The sequence below is a fragment of the Lucilia sericata genome, unplaced genomic scaffold (assembly GCF_015586225.1).
Source record: "Lucilia sericata isolate MDLA Ls3-8-SP2 unplaced genomic scaffold, ASM1558622v1 Contig000974F_arrow, whole genome shotgun sequence".
Taxonomy (NCBI): Eukaryota; Metazoa; Arthropoda; class Insecta; order Diptera; family Calliphoridae; genus Lucilia; species Lucilia sericata.
This window is the reverse complement of record NW_023994957.1, coordinates 112,337-138,442: the sequence shown is the minus strand read 5'-3', so window position 1 is coordinate 138,442 and position 26,106 is coordinate 112,337. Positions and strand designations below refer to the sequence as shown.

The 26,106-nt window shown below is 33.3% G+C and overlaps 1 protein-coding gene across 1 annotated transcript in view; it reads right to left on the bottom strand.

The window, feature by feature from the left end:
- Positions 1–501: 501 nt before the first annotated feature.
- Positions 502–26,106, bottom strand: part of LOC119609392 (endoplasmic reticulum metallopeptidase 1-like) — a 114,724-nt gene continuing 89,119 nt past the window's right edge. Inside the window, exons 12-13 of the mRNA XM_037964150.1 lie at positions 828–1,113; positions 502–762 (exon numbers count right to left, since the gene is read on the bottom strand). Of these exons, the coding sequence (XP_037820078.1) occupies positions 595–762; positions 828–1,113 (454 nt within the window). The 3' untranslated portion in view covers positions 502–594. The remainder of the gene's footprint in view (positions 763–827; positions 1,114–26,106) is intronic.

The window sequence follows — 26,106 nt, the reverse complement described above, 5'->3', positions numbered from 1 at the left end:
GTTCTCTACTTTTTAGAATAATGGTAAATTTTATTATCATATCACTCATTTACTAAAAGAATACAACAAATTATATAAAGTTTTTTGTATAACTTTACCTGTTTTATTACCTCAAAAATGTTTATTATTTTTGGCGCAACTTGGTACATTTTTTCGGATTTAAGGTGAAATTCCACACAAATATTTTATAACCCAAAGTACAACAGAAGATAATGGTCGGTCATTATTTGCAACTTTTACAGAAATAAATGTTGGGAAACAATCATATTTCTAATCTATACAAACTAACATTTTTAATAGCTATAAAAATTGGTTGTTATACGTGAAAACATCTGATTTACACAAGGAATATATTAAAAACTCCAATAAATTAAATGGCATAAACAAATTAAATTCGAATTTTTTTTTTTTACTCATTCAATTTTAAAGTTGTTATAATACTTACGATGATTGAGTATAATAAAAACGGGCTTAAGTATATGAAAATTTCTAAAATTTATAAGCTTAAGATCAAAATTAGTAATTATTTTAATGCGTAAACATAAATAATAATAATAATTAATTCACTTAAATTATAATTACTACGATTAATAATTAAAAAGTCCATGATTTAAGGGAAGCCACTGATGGTACTGCATATGTCCAGCTTGGCAGTTTTCCCAGTAAATTAGCAAATATTGATGTATGTTCCTTATTGTGCTCAAAATGTGTGGTTACTAATGTAATATCAATAAGAGAACGCTTAAAATCATCATCAGCAGTCTAAAATAATAAGATTTTTTACAAATGAATAAAAATCGACATTTTCTTAAAATGGAATTGCAAACCTTTAGTGTCAATGTTATATTAATAGTTTCATGCTCTAACCCATGTGTAATCATGACAAAATAGCATTTCTGTTTGTTGAAAACTGTTTCAGGTGGCAATCGTGGTGTTAAATTCCAACTTTCCAATGTCACTGATTCCTTTGGACGAATATTTAAAGACATCAAATAATTTCCAGTTATCATAAAATGCATTCGATGCCGACTAGCTGTTAGTTTTTCATGTAAAACTAGTTTAAGATGGCCAATTTCTCGAACAACCGGCGCTGGTCCAGGTACCCAAAAGCCGCTAAAAATATAAATACATATAAATAAAACATACATTTTTCGTATAGATTTAGCTATTAGTGAATAAATATTGATTTATTTAATTAGTTGACAACTGAGAATAAACCTAATAAGAAAAAGAGCAGCCCGTCTTATAATCCGTATAATCCGTCTTATAAGCCAAGCCATACTTCACTAAAAGGAACCTCAAGTCAGAATTCTGCGAGTAAGGGTGACAAGTTGTCAGTGAGAAACATAGAAAACAATTGAATGCCTGAGTTCAAATCCTGGCTGAGGAATTTTTTATTTGCAATTTGTAACAGAGTATATAACCTATTATTCGCAAAGTTTTTGTAAGCAAATTAGTAACAGTTTATTAATTTGTTTAAAGTAGATACATATTATTTGAACCTAGTCGAACCAAAATAATTAGTTATTCACCCAAAGAGTAATTAGTTTCCACGTGATTCCAATATTATTTCTAGCTGACTAGGTAATGAAAGTTTTTGCCACTTCAGGCTATCCGGAGGAGTCAAATCCAAAGACCGAGGAGGTAATCACCAACTCGCTGGAGGACAGTTTAATGGATGACCATGATTGAGGTTATCGGAGCGAGACATCTACCAACGCTCTGATGCAGTGTGACCATTTTTAGCTTTTTTTGCAATTTTAGTATATAAACAAAAAAAAAAAAAGAAATAGGAAATAGGTTTAACCGGAAAAAATCAGAATTAAATGTCTACCCAAACACAAGCAACAAGAAATATGAGAAATGTAATAATTTACACTGTAATTCGAAATAATGCAAAAAGATTCATGAAGCTAAATAACTTAAAATTACGCCAATACAAGTGAATACTTTAAAATGTTGTATTCTAAAATATTTTTCTGGAACCCAATGCTCTTTTGAATTCGAGGTGATAGAAATAATTCAAGAGATTTCATATATTTTTACAAATACGTTCAGTACGCTATTATACAAACTAATACTTTTTGTTTGCTCATGGAATGAAACATATAATTTTGGAAAAGGCTATGTATGACGGTTAATTAACAAATTGTATTTTTTCCTATACGAAATAAAGAGGTTTTAATTTTTATCATCCTTCAGGAGTTCTTGTTAATTTATTGAAAATAAGTATTAGAAAAAATCAATAACATATAATTAAGACTTTCTCATCCTACTTTCTGTTCTTTTTTTTTTACCAAATTTTTAGTAATTTTGTTGTCACGTTTCTTTTTTAATTAAAAAAAAAAAATACATAAATTTCGAAAATATTATTGACAATTTATTCCAGAATTACAAACTTACGGATTTGAATATATCTCTCAATTCATTTCATACTTTCTCATATATATTTTTCCGAAAAAATCTTGGAAGTATGAGTTATAAACCTGACATCTATTCACCGAGATTTAAAATTATTTCAACGGAATTTTCAATATTTTTGTGACATGAAAACTATTTTTAAAGTGTTTTGAGGAAGACAAATAAAATTGTTTATATAAAAAAAGTAAAACTAGAAATATTATACTTTTCCTTCCGAAAACACATATAGGTTATATACCATGAGCAACTAGTGTAATTAATAGAGTTTTAATGTAATTTTTGCATTCAGAAATATTTTAAAGTTAGAGACATTACATATTGCTAAATTTACAAAAATTTTGAAATAATTTTTAGCATTTCTGTTTATCTTAATACCACGGAACTTAATTTTTTACCCTACTCCACTATACTACGTTTAAGTATACTAATCGGTTAAGAATCATTTTCTGAATCTGAAATTTTCAAAACAATAAGCACGTATGCTTTTTGGTCCAATGATAAAACCTTTAAAAAATGATTAAAGTCCGTCCTTTATTTTACCTAGCCCCCATACATATACAAATGTATAAAGCCTTTCTCAGAAAATTAGTTTAAATATATCGGAACCAAGGTTCAATTCAACATAAATGCTTTATTACGAAAAATAAATCAAATTTTATACTCATATGGTCAACCACGGCAGAATATACTTTCTTACTTGTTATAAATTACAATGAATTTCAGTTACAAATTAATATGAATTGCTCATGAAAACACTTAAAAAATTTTAGCATTTTTTTTTGGCATTTTAAAATCAATTTAGCATTTTTTCTAGCATTATTTTGGATGGGATTTAGCCGCAACATTTTTTGAGACCTGGTCACACTGCTCTGATGGCTAAAATTAAAACAGGTTAAATACATATAGCTTTAATCCGGGAACCTTGGACGATTCGCAACAAGGTTTCTGGATTAAAGCAAGGTTGTGGCAACATACACCTTGCATTTGTTTACCTGCCATTCGATTCTCCGTCACTACCACCAACGTCAGATCTGATGAAACTGGTTGAAGAGGCACAAAGGAAAAATAAGGATATTGTAATAGGTTGTGATGCCAACTCCCACCATATAACCTAGCGTAGTACAAACACCAATTGCAGAGGACAAGCCTTAGGTAATATTTAGGTAATAAAGCTACCTTCGTCAATAGAATCAGAGAAGAAGTATTAGATATAACTATATGTTCAGAAGAGCTTATAAACGAAATTCAGGATTGGAGAGTTTCGGACGAGCACTCATTTTCTGACCATCGGTATATAAGATTCAAAATACAGGCCACCACCAAAGCCGATGAAGTTTCGGAATAAGTCTAAAACTAATTGGAGAATGTTCGGCACCTTACTAAAGAACCGTTTATGTCAGGACACTTTTCAATGCAGAAATAAAGAGGATATAGACGCCAAAGTAGCATTTTGGCTTCAATAACGTGCACACTATGGTGGGTCGGAAAAAAGTTGAATTAGTCACCCCCGATTAAAGAAATGTCATAACATTTCCAAAAATATAAGAAATATATATTTTTTTTAATTACGTCGCCATTTTAAGTCCGATTGTAACAGATCATATATCAATTAAATGTAGTTATATTTCACTCTTAGACAATTTTGTACTTCGACGTCATACACTCCCGCTCACTTAAATACGTTCACTTTTTTGTTTACATTCAAATTAATTTTTTGCAAAAAATAATGGACTAATTAGTAATATTAAAATTTTTAATAATAACATGATGTCTTAGGTTTTACTAGTGAGACAAAAATTAGCGCAATACCTAATAGCGGATTTTTAATAACTTTTTTTCTAACATACTACGTTTTTTAGCTATATTTTTTATCTCACTTGATTAGGTTCAATCAGAATAAAATCCGTTTGGCAGTGAGTAAAATCCATTCATATTCTATTGTCTGTGAATGTAGACAATATATTTTTTAACAAATAGGTTGCGGTAAGCCATTAACTAAAGAATAAAATGGCAAAATTCAAGCGTTTTTGGAAGCTGTCCAAAATCACAGGAATTTGCAAAAAAAATTGGCCAAATTCAGAATGTTATTCGCAATTTTATAAGAAAACTGTTTGAATATTAGGAAAACATAAATGGAACTGCATATAGAGTCAAACAAAAGCGGATAGAAGAGATTTCATAAAATTTGCTTCCAAGTCAAGTGATTCTGTAGCAAAAATTAGAGAAAAAGTGGGTGTTACAGCAAGCCTAGCTACAGTATAATGAATTGTAAGAAGGGCCAAGGCTTTAGAAATATTAAGAAATTAATAAAAGCCACTCCAATTGCCACTCGAAAAGATAAATCCTCTTCAGTTTGCACGTGAACACCACCATCAGTGGTGATAGAGGGTATATATAACTTTGTCATTCCTAGAAATATTCATCTGAGACCCAAGTATATATATTCTGGGTCCTTATCAAATTCTGAGTCGATTTAGCTATGTCCGTCTGTCTGTGTAAAACACGCTCACGATAAAACGAAGCAATAGAGTTTAACCTAATTCACCCAAAATGTTCTTCATTTTCCTAAGTTGTTTGGTATTGAAAATGCTCAAAATCGGTTCACACCGGGAAAAGTTATAAATCAAAATTTAAAACAACCTCGAAAAAAAATAAGCATTTTTTACACATTCTAATGTAATTTTCTCGAAAACTATGCAACATAATTCCAAGAAAATCACCATACATTCGTTTCTACACAAGAGCTTGACCTCTGCTCAAAATTGCCAGAATCGGTCAACAATACCATACAAAAGTACATATTCCCGGAAAATGGGTTTTTTGTTAATAAATTCCGTCACAATGTCGATATCTTCACAAAATTTTACAAATTAAAATTTTATGTCAATTAAATTCATTCAGAGAAAAAATTTTCTGGATCGGTCCATAATTGGACATAGCTCCCGTACAAGGTCCCCTCCCGAAAATCACGTAAAAGCGCATAACTCATTACCAAATTAAGATATCCATATAAAATTTGGTATAAGTATTGCCCATATGCATAGAAATATCACTGTGAAATTTTTGTCCGATCGGTCCATAATTGGTCATAGCTCCCATACAAGGTACCCTCCCGAAAATCAGTTAAAAACGCGCATAACTCAATACTTAATTAAGATATCAATATACAATTTGGTACAAGTATTGCTTATATGCACGGAAATATTACTGAGAAATTTTTTTCTGATCGGTCCATAACTTGTCATAGCTCCCATACAAGGTTCCCTCCCGAAAATCACTTAAACGCGCATAACTCATTACTACATTAAGATATCCATATAAAATTTGGCATAAGTATTGCCCATATGCTTAGAAATATTACTGTGAAAGTTTTTTTTGGATCGGTCCATAATTGGTCATAGCTCCCATACAAGGTACCCTCCCGAAAATCACTTAAACGCGCATAACCCATTAGTTAATTAAGATATCCATATAAAGTTTGGTACAAATTTTTTTAACTCATTACCAAATAATGATATAAATAAATACTATTCTTGTACACATAAATGTCACTGTGTGTAATTTTTTAAGTCATGGTTGAATAACCATGTACGGACACCACTATAAGATAAAAGACCAAAAATAAGAAGACCCCTGTCTTCCAGCTTTGCCCAAAGTCATGCACTTTTTTAGTTATAGGCCCCCAAAGATTTGGGGCCTCGGTGTCATTTTTGAAAAAAGTGATAATTTTCTCAGGCTCATATCTTGCAAACCGTTCGGAATTTTGATTTACTCTCTGAGGAAATGTTCTTGCTCTTATCACAAAGAATAAAAATTGTGAATATATGAAGTCAAAAAAACGTTATCTTCATGATCAGAATCGCAAAAAGTATTTTTTTTTTAATTTTTTTCCTTGTTCAGATCTATAAGTAGCAAACCGTAAACAAATTTCTATTACATATGAACTTCCTAGGAATGATAGGTAAGTCGCAAAGGTGAAAAGTTTCCTGAAAATTTTTTAATTTCATTTGGTTTTTCTTTACTTCGACATTAGGGTGTCCACTTTTTAGGAGGAATACCTCTAAAACGATGCGTTTCAATGAACTAAATACGGGAAAAGTAAAAAACAACTTTTTTCAAAAGGTCCTCAGTTCCCTAACTGCGATTGAAAATCTTGATCTCAGTACAATATGTTCAAAAATTTTTTTCTGCAGTCTTTTCGAATTGGGTGTCAAAAATTCCGCAATTTTAAGCTTGTCGCGGGAAAAATAATTAAAATTATTGTTAGTGTATTTCTGGTCCGCAAAACTACTTTTATTGTATTATAAGGGACATACAAATTTCAAAAAATTCTGAAATGGACTAAACCAAATGCCAAACAATTTTTGGAATATTTTTCTGTATGAGCTAAAAATTACGACACTTTTGACACCCATTTCGATAAAAAGCGAAACAAAATGCCTCTCCAACCCACTAAAAATCATTTTGTGAACCAAAAATATTTTACAAAATTTTTTAAATTATTTTTCCCGTAATCAGCTAAAAATTAGGGAATTTTCGAGACCCATTTCAAAAAAATCGAAAATGTTTTATTTTTCAAAAATTATACTGAGGTCAGGATTTTCAATCGCTGGCAGGGAACTGAGGACCATTCCAAAAAAAATATTTTTTATTTTTCTCATGTTCAGTACATTAATACCTGTATTATGTAAAGAAGATGGAAGACAGTCTGGAAGCAACGTGCCTGTGAACATCATAAGTTCCGAATCAGAGTCAGATTCGGACGACGATTTGCGTCCACAACTTAAAAGAGTGCGATTTGCATGTCCAGGTCCATCAGCATTATAAACATATACTAATGCTTTTTAATTATTTTTGTAATAGATAGCATTGTATCTCAATGTTGAAGTAAAGAAAAAACAAATGAAATTAAAAAAATTTCAGGATACTTTTCACTTTTGCGACTTATTTATCATTTCTAGGAAGTTCATATGTTATAGAAAGTTGTTTATTGAGATCTTACGTACATTATTGTAGTTGATTGTTTTCTTAAATTTTGAACGGTTTGCTACTTATAGATCTGAACAAGGAAAAAAAATTTAAAAAATTTACTTTTTGCGATTCTGATCATGAAGATAACGTTTTTTTGACTTCATATATTTACAATTTTTGTTTTTTGTGATAAGAGCAACAACATTTCCTCAGAGAGTAAATCAAAATTCCGAACGGTTTGCAAGATATGAGCCTGAGAAAATTATCACTTTCTTCAAAAATTACACCAAATCTTTGGAGGCCTATAACTGAAAAAGTGCATGACTTTGAGCAAAACTGGAAGACAGGGGTCTTCTTATTTTTGGTCTTTTATCATATAGTGGTGTCCGTATATGGTTATTTTTTTCGTGTTGCACTGTGTGTTATTTCAAAATTTTTTCACGATCGGTCTATCCTTGGTCATAGCTCCCATGCAATGTTCCCTCCCGAAAATCACTTAAATGCACAATATTCATTATTAAATAATGATATAGATACAGAATTTTGAAATTTTGTCTTTATATACATAATTGGTCATGGCTCCCATACAAGGTCCTTTTACGAAAATCTCTAAAAAACACATTACTCATTACCAAATAAAGCTATTGATACAAAATTTGAGACAAATAATAGTTTTGTATACAAAAATTATATTTCAAGATTTTTTCACGATAGGTTCATAACATGGGTGCGGTCGGTCCCATACAAGGATCCCTTCAGAAAATCACTAAAACACACATTACTTATTACTTAATTACGATATAGATACAAAATTTGACTGAAATATAACTTTTATGTACAGAAATTTAGCTTAAAGAATTTTTTACGATCGGTCTATATTTGGTCATATCTTCCATACTAGGTCCTGCCCCTAAAAGCGCTTTAACCGTATTTAATTATTTGCATTATCAATTTGTGTAGAACAAAATTTTATATATGTATGTATTTTGAAAATCCTTAAATCTTTCACACACTTGCATACATGCAAATACTAAATATCGCTAAAGCATATCTTAGGCCGCAATAAAAATAAAAAAGAAAATTGCGTTTGTAATGTTCAATAAATTTTGGAATTGTAATAGATTTAAGCTGTTTAAATCTTGGTATTTTTCTATTTAAGACAAGAGAAAACTTATTTCTACAAATATTTGATCAATTACAAATGCATTAATATAAAAGTAGCTGGTGGAGGGTATTTAAGATTCGGCTCAGCCGAATATAGCACTCTAACTTGTTTTATGATAAATTAACCATTCCACAGTGGAAAATTTTATTGATTTCCGTATCGAAAATGGTTTTTGCATAGTTTGGATATATGTATATTTCCGTAAAGCTGAGATAACGTACTACACTAATATAGGCAAAGTTTTTTAACGCATCGCTTATAAGTACAAGAAAATAAAGTTTGAAATTAGGCACTTTTACATTAGATATTGAAAAGTATTTTGAAGCTCAAAGTTGAATGCAATTTTTTTATACTTTTAATTAATGTCCAAGTATCTGTTATATATTTTTCAAAAGGGGATATATGCAAAATTAATTGACATTTTCTAAATTTTAATTATATATTATCCGTTGCATATTTTAAGCACTTAAAAATGTGGAATTTTTCTACATTAAATTTCAACTTTGAAAAAGATTTTAACTAAGTGCCCAGGAAAATCCTTTGGATGTTATACATTGTATGTGAAATTCAGCTGCGATTATCTGCGATTAACGAAAAAAATCTAACTTAACCTAAAAATGTGACTCTTCGATGATTCGTTAACTAATATAACTATTACGTATTTTGAAAAATCACTAAATTTTTAACGCGCTTTAGCCCAATTCAAAAAAACTCCACATAGGACTTTTTGGAAAACAGGACTTTTGGAAAATAGGACTTTTGAAAAGTTTTCCCCATTTTATGGACAGATTTAACGATTTCTTTCGAAATATGGGTTAAGAGACTTTATGGGGTATATTTGACCAATTATAATCAGGGTTTAATATTTAGTTTTTAGTTTTATTTTTTAAATGTTGACTGAACTGAAGAAAGTTCAAGTATTTATTTTTCCCTCACAAGCTATCTGAAGTCAGTCAACTGTGTCAACGCACTGCTGCAAAAACTTGCAAGTGGTTTTGTTTTTCTTCAGCAGCCACACACACAAGCAGCGGCCATGTTAAGTTTTTCAACTCAGCAGAACTGAACACAACGACTGAACAGTAAAAACAGATTTGCGTGTGCTGCTTACGTATGTATTGCTTAGTTCTTGGTTTCGTTTTCTTACTAATGGACGTAAAAAAAACTGATAGTTTGACTGGTTAGTACAAATCAAGCCGACTGAACAATAAAACTTGATGGGTTGTTTGTTCATTAAGACTTTGTTATTGTATGCAATTTGTTTTAGTATATTGTATGTTTTTGTGTTTAAATTTGACAAAAGTAAACAAAGTAATTGATGATTATTGCTAATAGAAATTGTTAATTAATTTAAAATTTATAAAATTATAAATTACTATACTTATAAATTTAGATATTTTCTTTAAATAAAAATTGATTTAAATTTAAGCATTTGATGATTTTTTTGTGAGATTTTGTTATTGTATGTATGTATGTATGTATGTATGTATGTATGTATGTATGTATGTATGTATGTATGTATGTATGTATGTATGTATGTATGTATGTATGTATGTATGTATGTATGTATGTATGTATGTATGTATGTATGTATGTATGTCTGTATGTATGTATGTATGTATGTATGTATGTATGTATGTATGTATGTATGTATGTATGTATGTATGTATGTATGTATGTATGTATGTATGTATGTATGTATGTATGTATGTATGTATGTATGTATGTATGTATGTATGTATGTATGTATGTATGTATGTATGTATGTATGTATGATGTATGTATGTATGTATGTATGTATGTATGTATGTATGTATGTATGTATGTATGTATGTATGTATGTATGTATGTATGTATATGTATGTATGTATGTATGTATGTATGTATGTATGTATGTATGTATGTATGTATGTATGTATGTATGTATGTATGTATGTATGTATGTATGTATGTATGTATGTATGTATGTATGTATATTAGGGTGGGTCGAAATAGGCTTTTCGCTCGGATCAACATCTAATAGTGAAATTATGTTGTATTTTAACGTCAAATGGAAGACTGTAAAATATTATTCAATTATTTTGAGGGTAAGAGCCCGCGAATCGCCGTCAAAGTTTGTAAATGCGTTTATATGGAAAAAATTGCACTTTTTGGAGTATTTTCACAAAATGAGGCTTTAAGTATTAATTATTGCACCATTTTATAGCAAAATCGTAATGTCTACAAAATTGTCTTTCCAAAAAGATGGAAAAACTCAAAATTGGTTAAAAAAGTTTTGAGTTATTAAAATTTCCCCCGAGAATTTTGTGATTCTGAAGACATATAAAAGTAAATATAAGAAAATTTTTGTTAGTTTTGAAAAATTTTACAAAAAAATATTATGTTTATCTTTATAAGGTTCATAAATATGCTAGTACGAATTTTTGTTCAAATTGGATAACGCTTACTCGGTTTAGTCTATGGTCAAAAAAGGGCCATTATTTTAACAGCATCTCCAAAACTCCATTTTCAAACTTTAAAAAATTTTGTTAAATGGATTATTAAAAATTAAAGTTTTCTATGCTGGATATTATAAAGGATATATATAAGAATTAAACACAGAAAGAATGAGCTTAATACCTCTCATAATTTTACCGTACCTGCGATGTGAATTTGAAGGATTTCGGGAAAAAGGCAATTTTTGCCAATAATTAAGTAAAAATTATATTATTACCAATTGTTGCTTAATTTTGATCAATTAAATTGCGATTATTATTTCCGAGTCCATGAAAAGTTATTTCTGATAAAATTTCCGAAATTAAAAATCATTAACCCTCTAAAAACCGGGGTCAAAATCTAGTTTTTGTATATTTAATATTCTTCATTAAAAATAGCAAAATATTGTGTATTTAATTATGAATTCATTTTGACAAACTACACGAAAATATATCCAGAAATCTAGGAATCAAACTTCTTCAAAAATTAACCCTCTGTAATACTTGGGGTCAATTCAAGACCGATTTTAAAAAAAAACACGTTTAAAAAGGAATTTTCTTAAAGATTTAATGGATATATATCCAGTATTTGGTTTATCGTATTATTTGAATGTAGTAAAAATAACTTCTAAGAAGTTTCATCAATATCCATCAACAAATTAACAACATCATGCTCTTATTTCTTCAAGAACATAAAATTCAAAAATTTGATTTTGACCCCGGTGTTTAGAGGGTTAATGATTTTTAGTTTCGAAAATTTGATTAGAACTAACTTTCCATGGACTCGGAAATAATAATCGCAATTTACTTGATCAAAATTAAGCAACAATTGGTAATAATATAATTATACCATCCACCACCATCAGTGGTGATAGAGGGTATATATAAGTTTGTCGTTCCGTGTGTAACACCAAGAAATATTCATCTAAGACCCAACAAAGTATATATATTCTGGGTCCTTATCAAATTCTGAGTCGATTTAGCTATGTCCGTCTGTCTGTCGGTGTAAAACACGCTCACGTTAAAACTAAGCAAAGGAAATAAACCAAATTCACCCAAAATATTTATTATCATCCTAAGCAGTTTGGTGTTGAAAAATTACGTATTTTTCATATTTCAAATATATTTCGATGAATTTTGTCACACATTATTTTTTCAGGGCAGTGATGAATTATATTCAAAATCTTTACAATCGATCCAATATTTCCCATAGCCCCCATACAAAGGTATATATTGCCGGAAATTAGTTTATCGTTAATAACTCCCTCAAATATATCGGTATCAACACGAAATTTTGTACATGTAAATATAATATGAACAGAAATCATACTGTCAACGTAGATCTCAGTCGGTCCACAATTGGTCATAGCTCCCATATAAGGTCCACTTCCGAAAATCAGCTAAACACACATATTTCTTTGATGAATAAAGCTATTGTGATAAAATTCGAGTTGGATATGTTTTGTATACATACAAATCATTCTACCAATTTTTTTACGGATCGGTCCATTATTGGTCATAGCTCCCATATAAAGCCCACTTCCGAAAATCATTTAAAAGCTCATATTTCATTGTAAACTAAAGCTATTTTGATGAAATTCGACATAAGTCCATAATTGGTCATAGATCCCATATAAGGCCCACTTCCGAAAATCACTTAAAAGCACATATTTCATTATCAAATAAAGCTATCTTGATAAAATTCGACACAAACATGTTTTGTCCAAATATGAATCACTCTGCGAAATGTTTCCCGAATAGGCCCATAATTTCTTCATAGTTCCCATATAAGGTCCACTTCCGAAAATCACTTACACGCATATATTTCATTGAATTCTAAAGATATAGGGGTAAAATTCGACTTGAATAAGTTTTGTGTACATATGAATCATTCTACCACTTTTTTCTCGGATCGGTCCATTATTGGTCATAGCTTCTATATAAGGTCCACTTCTGAGAGTCACTTAAACTCACATATTTCATTGTCAAATAAAGTTAATTTGAGAAAATTCGACACAAATATGTTTTATCTTGACATTAATCACTCTACGAAATTTTTTGCGAATAGGCATATAAAACATTGTATCAAATTTTTTCTGGATTGGTCCATATTTGGTAATAGGTCCACTTCAAAAAATCTCTTAAACGCACATATTTAATTATCAAATAAAGATATCTTGATAAAATATAAAATATGATGAATCACTCTGCGAAATTTTTCCGGATAGGCCCTTAATTGCTCATAGCTCCTATATAAAGTCCACTTCCTAAAGTCACCTAAACGCACATATTTCATTGATTAATAAAGCTATTGGAGTAAAATTAGACTTGATCTTTTTCTGCATATAAATCATTATATGAAATTGTTTCCTGATCAGTCCATAATTGGTCACAACTCCCATATTCTGTATATAGATACATCATTCTATTAAAATGTTTTCGAACTGGCGTATTAATATACATTTTTCTGGACCTAATCAAAATTAGTTCGACAAAAATTTTGGCAAGTTATCTAAAAATTAGATAGTTAGATGGGTTTCAATAAAAAGTTGTTTGCTGGTGGAGGGTATTTAAGATTCGGCATAGCCGAATATAGCACTCTAACTTGTTTTTACTTAATTATTGGCAAAAATTGAATTTTTCCCGAAATCCTTCAAATTCACATCGCAGGTACGGTAAAACTATGAGAGGTATTAAGCTCATTCTTTCTGTGTTTAATTTCCAGCATAGAAAACTTTAATTTTTAATAATCCATTTAACAAAATTTTTTAATGTTTGAAAATGGAGTTTTGGAGATGCTGTTAAAATAATGGCCCTTTTTTGACCACAGACTAAACCGAGTAAGCGTTATCCAATTTGAACAAAAATTCGTACTAGCACATTTATGAACCTTAAAGATAAACATAATATTTTTTTGTAAAATTTTTCAAAACTAACAAAAATTTTCTTATATTTACTTTTATATGTCTTCAGAATCACAAAATTCTCGGGGGAAATTTTAATAACTCAAAACTTTTTTAACCAATTTTGAGTTTTTCCATCTTTTTGGAAAGACAATTTTGTAGACATTACGATTTTGCTATAAAATGGTGCAATAATTAATACTTAAAGCCTCATTTTGTGAAAATACTCCAAAAAGTGCCATTTTTCCCATATAAACGCATTTACAAACTTTGGCGGCGATGCACGGGCACTTACCCTCAAAATAATTGAATAATATTTTACAGTCTTCCATTTGACGTTAAAATACAACATAATTTCACTACTAGAAGTTGATCCGAGTGAAAAGCCTATTTTCGACCCACCCTAATATACTACATACATACATACAATAATAAAATCTCACAAAAAAATCATCAAAATGCTTAAATTTAAATCAATTTTTATATAAAGAAAATATCTAAATTTATAAGTATAGTAATTTATAATTTTATAAATTTTAAATTAATTAACAATTTCTATTAGCAATAATTATCAATTACTTTGTTTACTTTTGTCAAATTTAAACACAAAAACATACAATATACTAAAACAAATTGCATACAATAACAAAGTCTTAATGAACAAACAACCCATCAAGTTTTATTGTTCAGTCGGCTTGATTTGTACTAACCAGTCAAACTATCAGTTTTTTTTACGTCCCTTAGTAAGAAAACGAAACCAAGAACTAAGCAATACGTAAGCAGCACACGCAAATCTGTTTTTACTGTTCAGTCGTTGTGTTCAGTTCGGCTGAGTTGAAAAACTTAACATGGCCGCTGCTTGTGTGTGTGGCTGCTGAAGAAAAACAAAACCACTTGCAAGTTATTGCAGCAATGTGTTGACACAGTTGACTGACTTCAGTTAGCTTGTAAGGGGAAATTTTAACTAGTTACTATTTTTTAAGCATGGTACTAAATTTAGTCAAATATTTAGTAATTTGCGACTGCAATTAGCAGTTTTTTGAAACCCTGGACCTAAGTCCCCTGTCAAAAACCTAACTGGTGAGAATGTATTAGTTGAAGCACGAAAATAAACACAGTTGTTCAAAAGGTACTAAATAATAAATGTATTTTTGATACGTTATTTTTTGTATGTTATTACTAGGATTTCATACACTAGTGAATGAAAATATTAGTTAATTAATTTTTTTCAGAAGACATTTCATCTTAAAACATATTATAAATCCGTCTTTTTGTTATTTTTTTTCTGCAGTAATGGAAAAGAAACAAGTTAGAGTGCTATATTCGGCTGAGCCGAATCTTAAATACCTTCCACCAGCTACTTTTATATTAATACTTTTCTAATTGGTCAAATATTTGTAGAAATAAGTTTTCTCATGTCTTAAATAGAAAAAATCCCAAGATTTCAACAGCTTAAATCTATTACAATTCCAAGATATATTGAACATTACAAATGCCATTTTCTTTATATTTTTATAGCGCTTAGCGATGTTTAGTAATTTGCATGTATGCATCTGTGTGAAAGATTTAAGGATTTTCAAAATACATATAATTTTGTTCTACACAAATTGATAATGCAACTAGTTAAATACGGTTAAAGCGCTTTTAGGGGCAGGATCTAGTATGGGAGATATGACCAATTATATACCGATCGTAAAAACTTCTTTAAGCTAAATTTCTGTACATAAAAGCTATATCTCAGTCAAATTTTGTATCTATATCGTAATTTAGTAAAAGGTAATGTGTGTTTAGGTGATTTTCTGTTATGAACCGATCGTGAAAAAATCTTGAAATATAATTTTTGTATACAAAACTTGTATATGAGCTATGACCAATTATGTATATAAAGACAAAATTTCAAAATTCTGCATTTACATCATTATTTGGTAATGAATATTGTGCAATGAGTTATGTGTTTAACTGATTTTCGAGAGGGAACCTTTACGGGAGCTATGGTCAAGGATGGATCAATCGTGAAAAAATTTTGAAATAACATTTATGTGTACAAAAATAGTATTTATGCCAAATATTTTATGGGTTCACTATTTGGTAATGAGTTGTGCGTTTAAGTGATTTTCGGGAGGGGACCTTGTATGGGAGCTATGACCAATTATGGACCGATCGGAAAAAACTTTCACAGTAATATTTCTATGCATATGAGTAATACTTTTACCAAATTTTATATGGATATCTTAATTTAGTAATGAGTTATGCGCGTTTAAGTGATATTCGGGAGGGGACCTTGTTTGGGAGCTATGACCTATTATGGGACGATCGGAAAAAAATTTCACAGTAATATTCCTGTGCATATGAGTAATACTTGTATATGGATATCTTAATTTAGTAATGAGTTGTGCGAGTTTAAGTGATTTTCAGGAGAGGACCTTGTATGGGAGTTATGTCCAATTATGGACCGATCCAGAAAATTTTTTCTCTAAATGAATTCTATTGACATAAGATTTTAATTTGTAAAATTTTGTGCAGATATCGACATTGTGACGGAAGTTATTAACAAAAATCCAATTTTCCGGGAATATGTACTAAAGACGTGCACAGTTACAACTGTTTGCACAAGTTTTGTAGTGTCTGCTACTGTGAGTGCGTATTGATGAGTAGTTGAGTACCCAGCGGTAAAAATATACATTATGTACTCGCTTATCTAAGTGATATTTCGTGGCAGTCAGTGGTGATGCTTTCACTTATTCTTTCACTTAGATTTAACATAAAAGTGTCCTAGCTACCTCATCGATGTGCTCTCGCTTAGAATGTAAGCCACAATATCATTAAGCAAATTGAAATTTCACTTACATAATGTGTGGAGTTCTAAGCGAAGTTAATGAGACGCCTATAAACGCTTGCAAATAAGAATGTAATGTATGTAGATTACAATCCTATTTGCATCTGTAAGTTAAAGTACCATGTTTTCCGATTTTGTTATAGAAAAATTTTATACTTTTTATATTTATTTTAAAATTATGCAAGTTTATTTAAATATGATCATCAAATAATAAACATGTATTATAGTTAATTCAATAAAAATATAATTAAACAATTTTAACGAAGATAAATGAAATGAATCTTAATTTTCTTTTGAAACTTTCGGTCATCTTCCTTTAGAGATCCTGTAAATAATCAAGAGGAAATTGTGTATTAAAACTAGAATATATGAAGTAAATTTACCCTAATTTTTAAGTCCGTTTCTGCCATTTGGATCACCACAATTATTTTAGATTTTTACAATAAAATAACTTTTTTAACAAAACACAACTTCACTTACAAAAGATGAACTTTAAACTGAAACAAAAATATTATTCTTTTCATGTAGTATACATACACAAGAAAAATAAAACGGTACTTTAGTTCTGTTTTTTTTTTTTTTTTTTTAAGATATAAAAACAAAAAACAACATGAAAAAGGCAGCTAACTCTCTGCTTAAATCGCAATCTATGTTATAATTAAAGTGCATGATATGTTGGATTACGCATACATTGCACTGTAAGTACTTAGATTGCTCGCTTAGAACGTCATACTGATGTCATCGAATATTATCTAAGTACTTTGTTTCATTTACCGCTGGGTAGTTCTGGTACAAGTTGATATTGTTATTTTCTCAAACATAGGTTGTGTAAGTGAGTACAAAGAGAATAAGGGTAACATACTTGTTTTGCTATACTTTTGCCAAACAAATAAAATAGATAATGATGGTTGTACAACAAATAACTTATTGTATGCTGCAAGCGTATAAAAACACAGTTGTGTTAGAAACATTTTTTTATTATTTTATAATGTATATTCGGTATCTCGTGATCTATACGAGCAAAATTTAACATAGTTGCGTATCTACTTACAATCTGTAGACTCAGTAGGTCTAATGGAGTCCAGTGGTAAGGCCCTTAAAATTGGTCACCTCGACTCAATTTTTTTAAAATCAATAAAAATGCATTTATGATCCGAATTAAAAAAAAAACATTTTAATAAAAAAATACAAAACAAAACTTTTGAAAGGGTCCTTAGTTTCCTCATTGAAAATCCTGATCTCAGTACCATTTGCCAAAAAATAAGTTTTTAAATTTTGTCGAAATTCATCTCAAATATTTCCTAAATTGTAAAATTTGTAAGAATATTTTTGGTCCACAAAAAGACTTTTATTTAGCGCATTACAAAGGACACAAAGATTTTGATTTTTTCGAAATATGTAAAAATTATCGTAATTTTAAGAAAAGTAAATATTAAATAAAAAAACTGAAAACTGAACTAGAACTAACTAGAACTGAACAAGAACTGAACTAGAATATTAAATAAAAATATAAAAATATAAATAAATAAAAAATTAAAAATAAATATAAAAATATTCACTAATTTATTATTCATTTATTACATATTTTTTTTTTGTTTTGAAATAATCTTATTTGATATAAATAAACATACTGCATCAATATAGATTATTTGTATTACTATAACAACAAATAGTCAAAAATATTTGTAGTACAACAGTTATTTGAGAGCAAGAAACAAATACAATACAGTATTCAACTCAAAACCATAAGCAACTGGTATTGTTTTTGTGGATAGAGTGGATGAGCACAAGCAAAAGCATACAAAATCAGTTACACTCATTCTCTCATTTATACTTATAGTATTAGGTACTCACCATGGTGTATTTGTTTTACAAATACTTTGTGGTGTACTACTGCACGTCTTTAATATGTACATTTGTATGGGAGGTATATGAAATTGTTGACCGATTCTGGCAATTTTCAGCAGGGATCAAGCTCTTGTGTAGGAACGATAGTATGATGATTTTCATGATGCTTATTTTTTTCGTAGTTGTTTTAAATTTTGATTCATAACTTTTCCCGGTGTGAACCGATTCTGCTCATTTCATACCAAACAACTTACGAAAATGAAGAACATTTTGGGTGAATTTGGTTAAATTCTATTGCTTCGTTTTATCTTGAGCGTGTTTTACACAGACAGACGGACATAGCTAAATCGACTCAGTACCGCAATTCTGTAATTTTTTAATTTTAACTACCGATATCGTAAGGTAACGACAAACATCGGTTGCATTAACGAATTTTTAATTTTGTAACTTTTTAACGAGCTTAGAATATTTTAACGACAAATGTCGGAAAAATATGAGAATATCAAAAGTTTTGTATTGAAATATTTTTAAAATATAAAATTATTAACGTGAACTTTTTATTTGTCGTTACATTGCCGATATTTTTCGTTAAATTAATGATTTTGTTTAACGAAAAAAATCGGTAAAATAAAATTCAGAATACCACATAACGACAATTATTGTTAACTTACGAATTTATACTATTTAACGACGAAATTTTGTAGTTAACAAGTTACTGAATTGCGGTACTGAATTTGATAAGGACCCAGAAAATATATACTTTGTTGGGTCTCAGATGAATATTTCTGGGTGTTACACACGGAATGACAAAGTTATATATACCCTCTATCACCACTGATGGTGGTGGATGGTATAAAAAATTATGTGAAATACTTTTTTCATTATACCCTTCACCTTCATGAGAAGGGTATATATAAGTTTGCCATTCCGTTTGTAATTTCTATAATATAATTTTCCGACTCCATAAAGTATATATATTCTGGATCCTTATAGGTAGCGGAAATGATTAAGCTGTCCGTCTATTTTTAGAGGACCCCAGATATCGGCGAGATCCGAATCTTCAATAATTCTGTTAGTCTAAGACTAACTGGTGTTAAATTTTAGTTCAATCGAACGTCGAACGTAACGATTGGGTATTACTTTTTTAAGTAGGTGTCAGTCGCAGTGGGACGCAATGTATTGTGTGTATATGTTCCCACAGAACAGGCATGGTAATGATTACACAAAGTAATTTATTACAAGGTCAATTACAATTACTTGTAATGTGTAATTGAACAATAACCAATTACAATTACATGCAATTGTAATTGAAGTTTTTCCAATTACAATTACTTGTAATGTATAATTGACCAATAACCAATTACAATTATTTTTAATTGTAATTTAAGTTTTGCATTACAATTAATTGTAATTTTCAATTATAATTACTTCTAATTATAATTTAGGTATTACTAATTACAAATTACATGTAATTATAAGGAACAAAATTCACAATTAAAAGTAATTGTAATTGGAAATTCTTCAATTACAAATAATTGTAATTGCAATTACATGTAATTGGCAATGCTTCAATTAAAATTATAATTGTAATTAAAGATGTAGTCATCAACTCCTCCCACATTTACATCTGTATGTGCGATCTCGATCTGGTGTTAGCTACATATTTAATCAAGACTGACATAAACGTCAAGTTAATAAGCTTGAAATATTTCAATGCGTTCTTTGTAAATAACATTTTAAATATTATAAGTAAGAGTGTTATATTCGACTATGCCGAATCTTATATACCCACCATCAAACCGTATGCCGCAAATGGAATGCTCCCCTATAAACATTAGGTTGATATTAGAAATAGGGCTTAAGTAAATTATGGACACATCCTTTTCGGATTAACAATATATTAATTTTTAAAAACAAAATATATTTGTCCAACTTTTAAACCATTTTTAAAACAGTTATGACTGATAAGCTTTTTTTCGGGAGGCCACTTGCATGGGGGTTTGCGAAAACGTGGACCGATATTGCCCATTTTCAATACCAAACAAACCTTACCTATAAGAAATATTTGTGAAAAATTTGAACTCTCCAGCTCTTTCCGTTCGGACTCTGTCGTGCTTTCAACCATGAAAGCTTAACACCCATACAAAGGTACATATTCCCGGAAAATATGTTTATTGTTAATAATTTCCGTTAGAATGTCGATATCTTCACAATATTGTAAATTTTAGGGCGTTATTATTATTACCTTCGCGACGGGTAGTCATCTTGACGCGATGCGAAGGCTTATGTGTGATGACCCATGCAGGCCGTGCTGGTAGGGCTACCCATGCCAGAGGGGCTCATGACGAGCACATACTAAGAACTACCCTTCCCACGACTGGTAGCGTCTGTTTCTCCCCGATGGGGCGGCTACCAGTCCAAGTACTTGTCAAAAGATCTCTACTCATCCTTCGGATGTGTATCTTTTGACAGTACAGTCCATTGGGCGGCTTGGTGGTCTGCAAGCACATCATATGCAGAATCATATACTTGGCAGCAAGTATAAAATGCACACCGTTCTAATGTCCAATGTCCGACAAGAAACCGTGCCCCGCGTATCCGGTAAGGGGCCTAATAATCTCCGGAGACCCTACCCCCACGGCGAAGGCGACAGGCTGTGGAGAGTCGAGTGCTACTGCCACCCAGGTTAGTCCGGCGGAGACACCGGGTCGGGCTAGTCTGAATGCTACCGGCGCCAAACCCAAAACAAAAGCGTCTGCGGATTTAGGGAAGCCTGGATCCTGCAGTCGCAAAACAATAACAGCATCTGGCTCCAAAGCTGGATGCAGCAAAATAAGCAGCGAGGCACCTCTGGACTTCACCCCAAGTACCTCAAAAGCAGCTCAGGTCCGTATTGGCAAAATGCCGCCCCCCTGTTTCGGGGACTACTAAGGCCACCAAAATCAAGGTAGCAACCCCAGTGCCGGTTATGCACGAGGGAACTGCGAACAAGATTTCGGGTTCTCAAACGGCATCTCCCAATACCAGCACGGCGAATAGTAAGACCCCCAGGCACGTAACACCAGCAAGAAGGGCCTTCCTACAACGGCGCTCCGCCGCCAAAATTCTAGCGCGCTTAGCTGGCAAGCCAGTTGAGTCGCTAAGTAAAGAGGACAAGTCCTCTCTAGAATGGGCTAAGGGAAAATTGGCCGTTCTGGAGAAGAGTCCCCCCCTCACGTCTAAGGACGCGCCTAAACGGCAACGTTCTGAGGAGGAGACTAATCTTCAGGGCCAGCAGCACGGGACAAAACGTCCGAAACCGTTGCCCCCCAAGCCACATGACAGGACCTTCGGTGAAGTGGTTGAGAACCAATTCACGCGTGCTGTCATCGACAGGGGTGACATATATGGCGCTATGTCTCCATCCAGATGGGACATAGTGCGAAAAAAGCTGATGGGGGTGTTCTGGGAAGTTCTTAAACAGAACCCTGGTCCCCCCACAGTGTGAGGACGGCTGTTGGTTTCACAACAGAGTGAAGCTAATGGCCTGTTCCAACGAGCGCTCAGCTTTGCTCCTGAAGCAGGCTGTGTCGCTGATAAAGGATCCGTGGGAAGGTGCTAAGCTGGAAGTGGTCTCTGTGGACGAGATCCCACGAAGGCCTAGATCCACCGCCATAATTCCTGCGGAACCACATAAAAAGGCAGCGATACTGGAGCTTCTACAGGTTGGCAATCCGGATCTTCCAACTCAAGATTGGAAGGTCGTCAGGGTTTCTCAACCTGTAGGAAGCTCCAGAAGGATTGTTGTGATCCTGAACCAGGAGTCTTTGGCGCCGCTTCGCGAGAAACAAAGGAAGGTCTACTACGGCTTCGAGTCGATCTTCCTTCGTGTCTACCGAGGCGATGACAAGGGACTATTGGAACAGGATGATCCCGATCCTGACCAATCCGCTGCGGATATGTCTTGCGACGAGACTGACCTTTCGCTGAGTCAATCAACTTCTAAGTTGGTTAAGGAGGGGGAAGAGTCAGTTGACGAGGACGATCTCCTTGCCTCTGACAAGGAGGACGCCAACGTCACAGTGTTGCGTAAAGACAAAAAAGGAGATGGTGAGAGTAACCCAAATTAATCTCCACCACTCCAAAGCAGTCTCGGCTGCACTGCTCCTCCGAATGGGTGTAAGTGGGGAGGAGCTCGCCCTAGTCCAGGAACCCTGGATTCACCAAGAAAGGGTGAGGGGACTAGGCATGAAAAGCTTTAAGCTATTGTACGCAAAAGGATCTGGTAAGATTCGATCCTGTATAGTAGCCAAAAGCAGTCTCAACATCTTCATTCTTTCTGATTTCAGTGATGAAGACACCGTAGCAGCCATATGGGAGACCAGTGTAGGTGCTATATTGGTTATCTCGGCGTACATGGCTCACGACCACAGCGACCAGCCACCGAACAACCTGGTCTGCAGATCCATAGAGATGACAAACTCGAAAAGCATGCCGATCATCATGGGGGCTGATGCCAATGCCCATCACACTGTCTGGGGAAGCTCGGACATAAACGCTAGAGGTGAGTCAATCTTTAACTTCATTCTAAGCAATAATCTTGATATTTTAAATACAGTATCCGAACCGACCTTTATTGTTTCAAACAGAAGGGAAGTTTTTGACATTACGCTGGTTAGTTCTATGCATCATGATAGGATAAGGGGATGGAGAGTCTCAAGTGACTGCTCTTTCTCTGACCATCAGTACATCGATTTTGAAATCGTAGTTGACAAAGTGGCCCCAAAGCCCTTTATAAACAGGAGACGAACAGATTGGGAAATGCAAATGGGGCTAATCTCACGTTCACTCCAGGATGTACCGATCATCGAAAACTGATCGGACATAGAAAACGCGGTTGAAACCATAAATCAAGCTTTCAAACACACGACTTCACTGTCTTGTAAACAGAATATGCACAAAGGCAGATGCAGGCCCCCATGGTGGTCTGCGGACATTGCGAAATCTCGAAAAGAGACGCGCAGACTGTTTAACGAGGCAAAGAAAACAGGAAACTGGATTTCTTACAAGACCTCGGTTAATCGTTTCAAGAACCTGGTAAGAAATGCAAAGCGCAAATCTTGGAAAACCTTCTGTAGCGGCGTGGAAGGTTCTTCTGAGACCAGTCGTCTACGCAAAATCTTATCATCTACTCCTCCTGTCCCAAGTTTCATTCAGAAACCTTGTGGCAGTTGGACGACCAGCAGCCAAGAAACCTTAGAAGTTTTAATGGCCACTCACTTTCCAGGCTGTCAATCTCCGGAAAACGGGACTGACATGCAGTTTACAGATCTCCCAGCTGATGCAGGAATATCTATAAATGAAGATAAAATCAACTGGGCGATAAACAGCTTCGACCCCTACAAATCACCGGGTCCTGACGGTATAATACCTGCGGATTTGCAATACAATGCTGTCCATCTTATGCCTTGGCTAACGCGGATATATGATGCCTGTTTAAAATGGTCTTATATACCCGAACCCTGGACCAAGTGCACAGTGGTCTTCATTCCGAAAGGAGGAAAGACCTCTCACACGAAGCCAAAGGATTTTAGACCAATTAGTCTATCCTCCTTTCTTCTCAAAACTTTGGAAAGGATAATTGATCTGCATCTCAGAATACATATCAAACCTGACCATCTATCAGCATCTCAACATGCCTACATGAAGGGAAAATCTGTTGAGACTGCATTACATTCGCTAGTTTGTCACATTGAAAAGACAAAAGCGCAAGGGGAATATACACTGGTTGCCTTCTTGGACATCGAGGGGGCTTTCAACAATGTTCACCCTGGGTCGATAACAACGGCCCTAACTGGCCTGGGTATAAACCAATAACAGCTTTCATCAAGAGATTACTGACTCAACGAATCATTATCTCCGAAATGGGAGCAGCAAATGTCACAAAAGTGGCAAATCGCGGTACCCCACAAGGTGGAGTTCTATCTCCACTTCTGTGGAACCTAGCGTTGAACCCACTTCTTATGGATCTTAGATCTATGGGATTTAAGGTAATAGCATATGCAGACGATGTGTCTGTAGTAGTATCTGGCAAATATCTGGATACTTTATCGCAAAGGATGGAGATTGCACTCAAGACACTCAGTACGTGGAGCAACGTCAGTGGCCTTGGTGTAAATCCATCGAAAACGGAACTTGTTCTCTTCACTAAGAAGTACAAGATACCCACCTTCACTCTCCCACGACTGAATGGGATAGAATTGAAGTTATCGGATAGTGCTAAATATCTGGGAGTAATCCTAGATTCAAAACTATCATGGCATTTGAACACTCAATCTAGAGTATCAAAAGCGGCTGCGGCCTTATACTCGTGTAAGAGAGCAATTGGCAAATCATGGGGCATAAACCCCAAGAATACCAAATGGCTCTTCGACATGGTAGTCAAGCCCATACTATTGTACGGTGCACTTGTATGGTGGAAGTCTGTACAAAAGGACTCACACCGCAAACGTTTTGAGGGAATCCTTCGTACATCAGCTCTGTTGATAACGGGGGCTCTCCGCACCACCCCATCAAAGGCTCTCTTTGTCATGATGGGATGGCTACCTATTGATCTAATGGCCCAAGAGGTTGCCCTCAATGCGGCTATTAGACTCAATACAATTGGTATGTGGCATATGATTCAGTCAGGTCACTCCACCATTCTCAATTGTCTAGGAGAGATTCCTGGCAATATCGACTATTGCATCGCCAAACCGTCTTTTGATAGAAGCTTTTCGGTGAATATCCGACACGACCCAAATGTGATGGAAACAATCCTCCATGACGGATCGTATAAGGTTTTCACTGATGGCTCAAAATCAAACCATGGTGTAGGCGGTGGCTTTTACATAGCACATTCGGGAACGGAAGTATCATTCAAGCTTCCTGACCAATGTAGCGTCCTTCAGGCTGAACTATCAGCCATTAAACGGGCTGCAAACTGGCTCAGGTTTTATCGAATATACGGTGTTAATATTCGAATTTATACCGACAGCCAGGCAGCCCTTAAGGTTCTAAGTGGTGTCTACACGACGTCAAACTTAGTCCTAGAATGCCGGGCATCCCTTAACGAGATGGCGAAACATTCCACAATAGGACTGTATTGGATTCCAGGACATCAGCAAATTCCTGGTAATACCATCGCGGACTCTCTTGCCAAGTTAGGCTCCTCGCTTGCAGGAGAGCATACCGACCCTTTTGTCGGTATACCGCTTTCAACCTGCAAACGCTGGATACGTGAAAAACTATATGAGCTTGCGCAATGCAGATGGTCGACTGAAGCCACCTGTAGACAGGCAAGGATCATGTGGCCATCTTACGACCCACAAAGATCCCGAGCCCTTTTCTACATTCCGAGAGTTAATCTACGGAACTTAACGGCAGTGGTAACTGGCCACTGGCCTTTCGGACTCCATGCAAGAAGACTGAACTTACCCAGTAACGACTTCTGCAGGAGCTGCCAGGATGAAG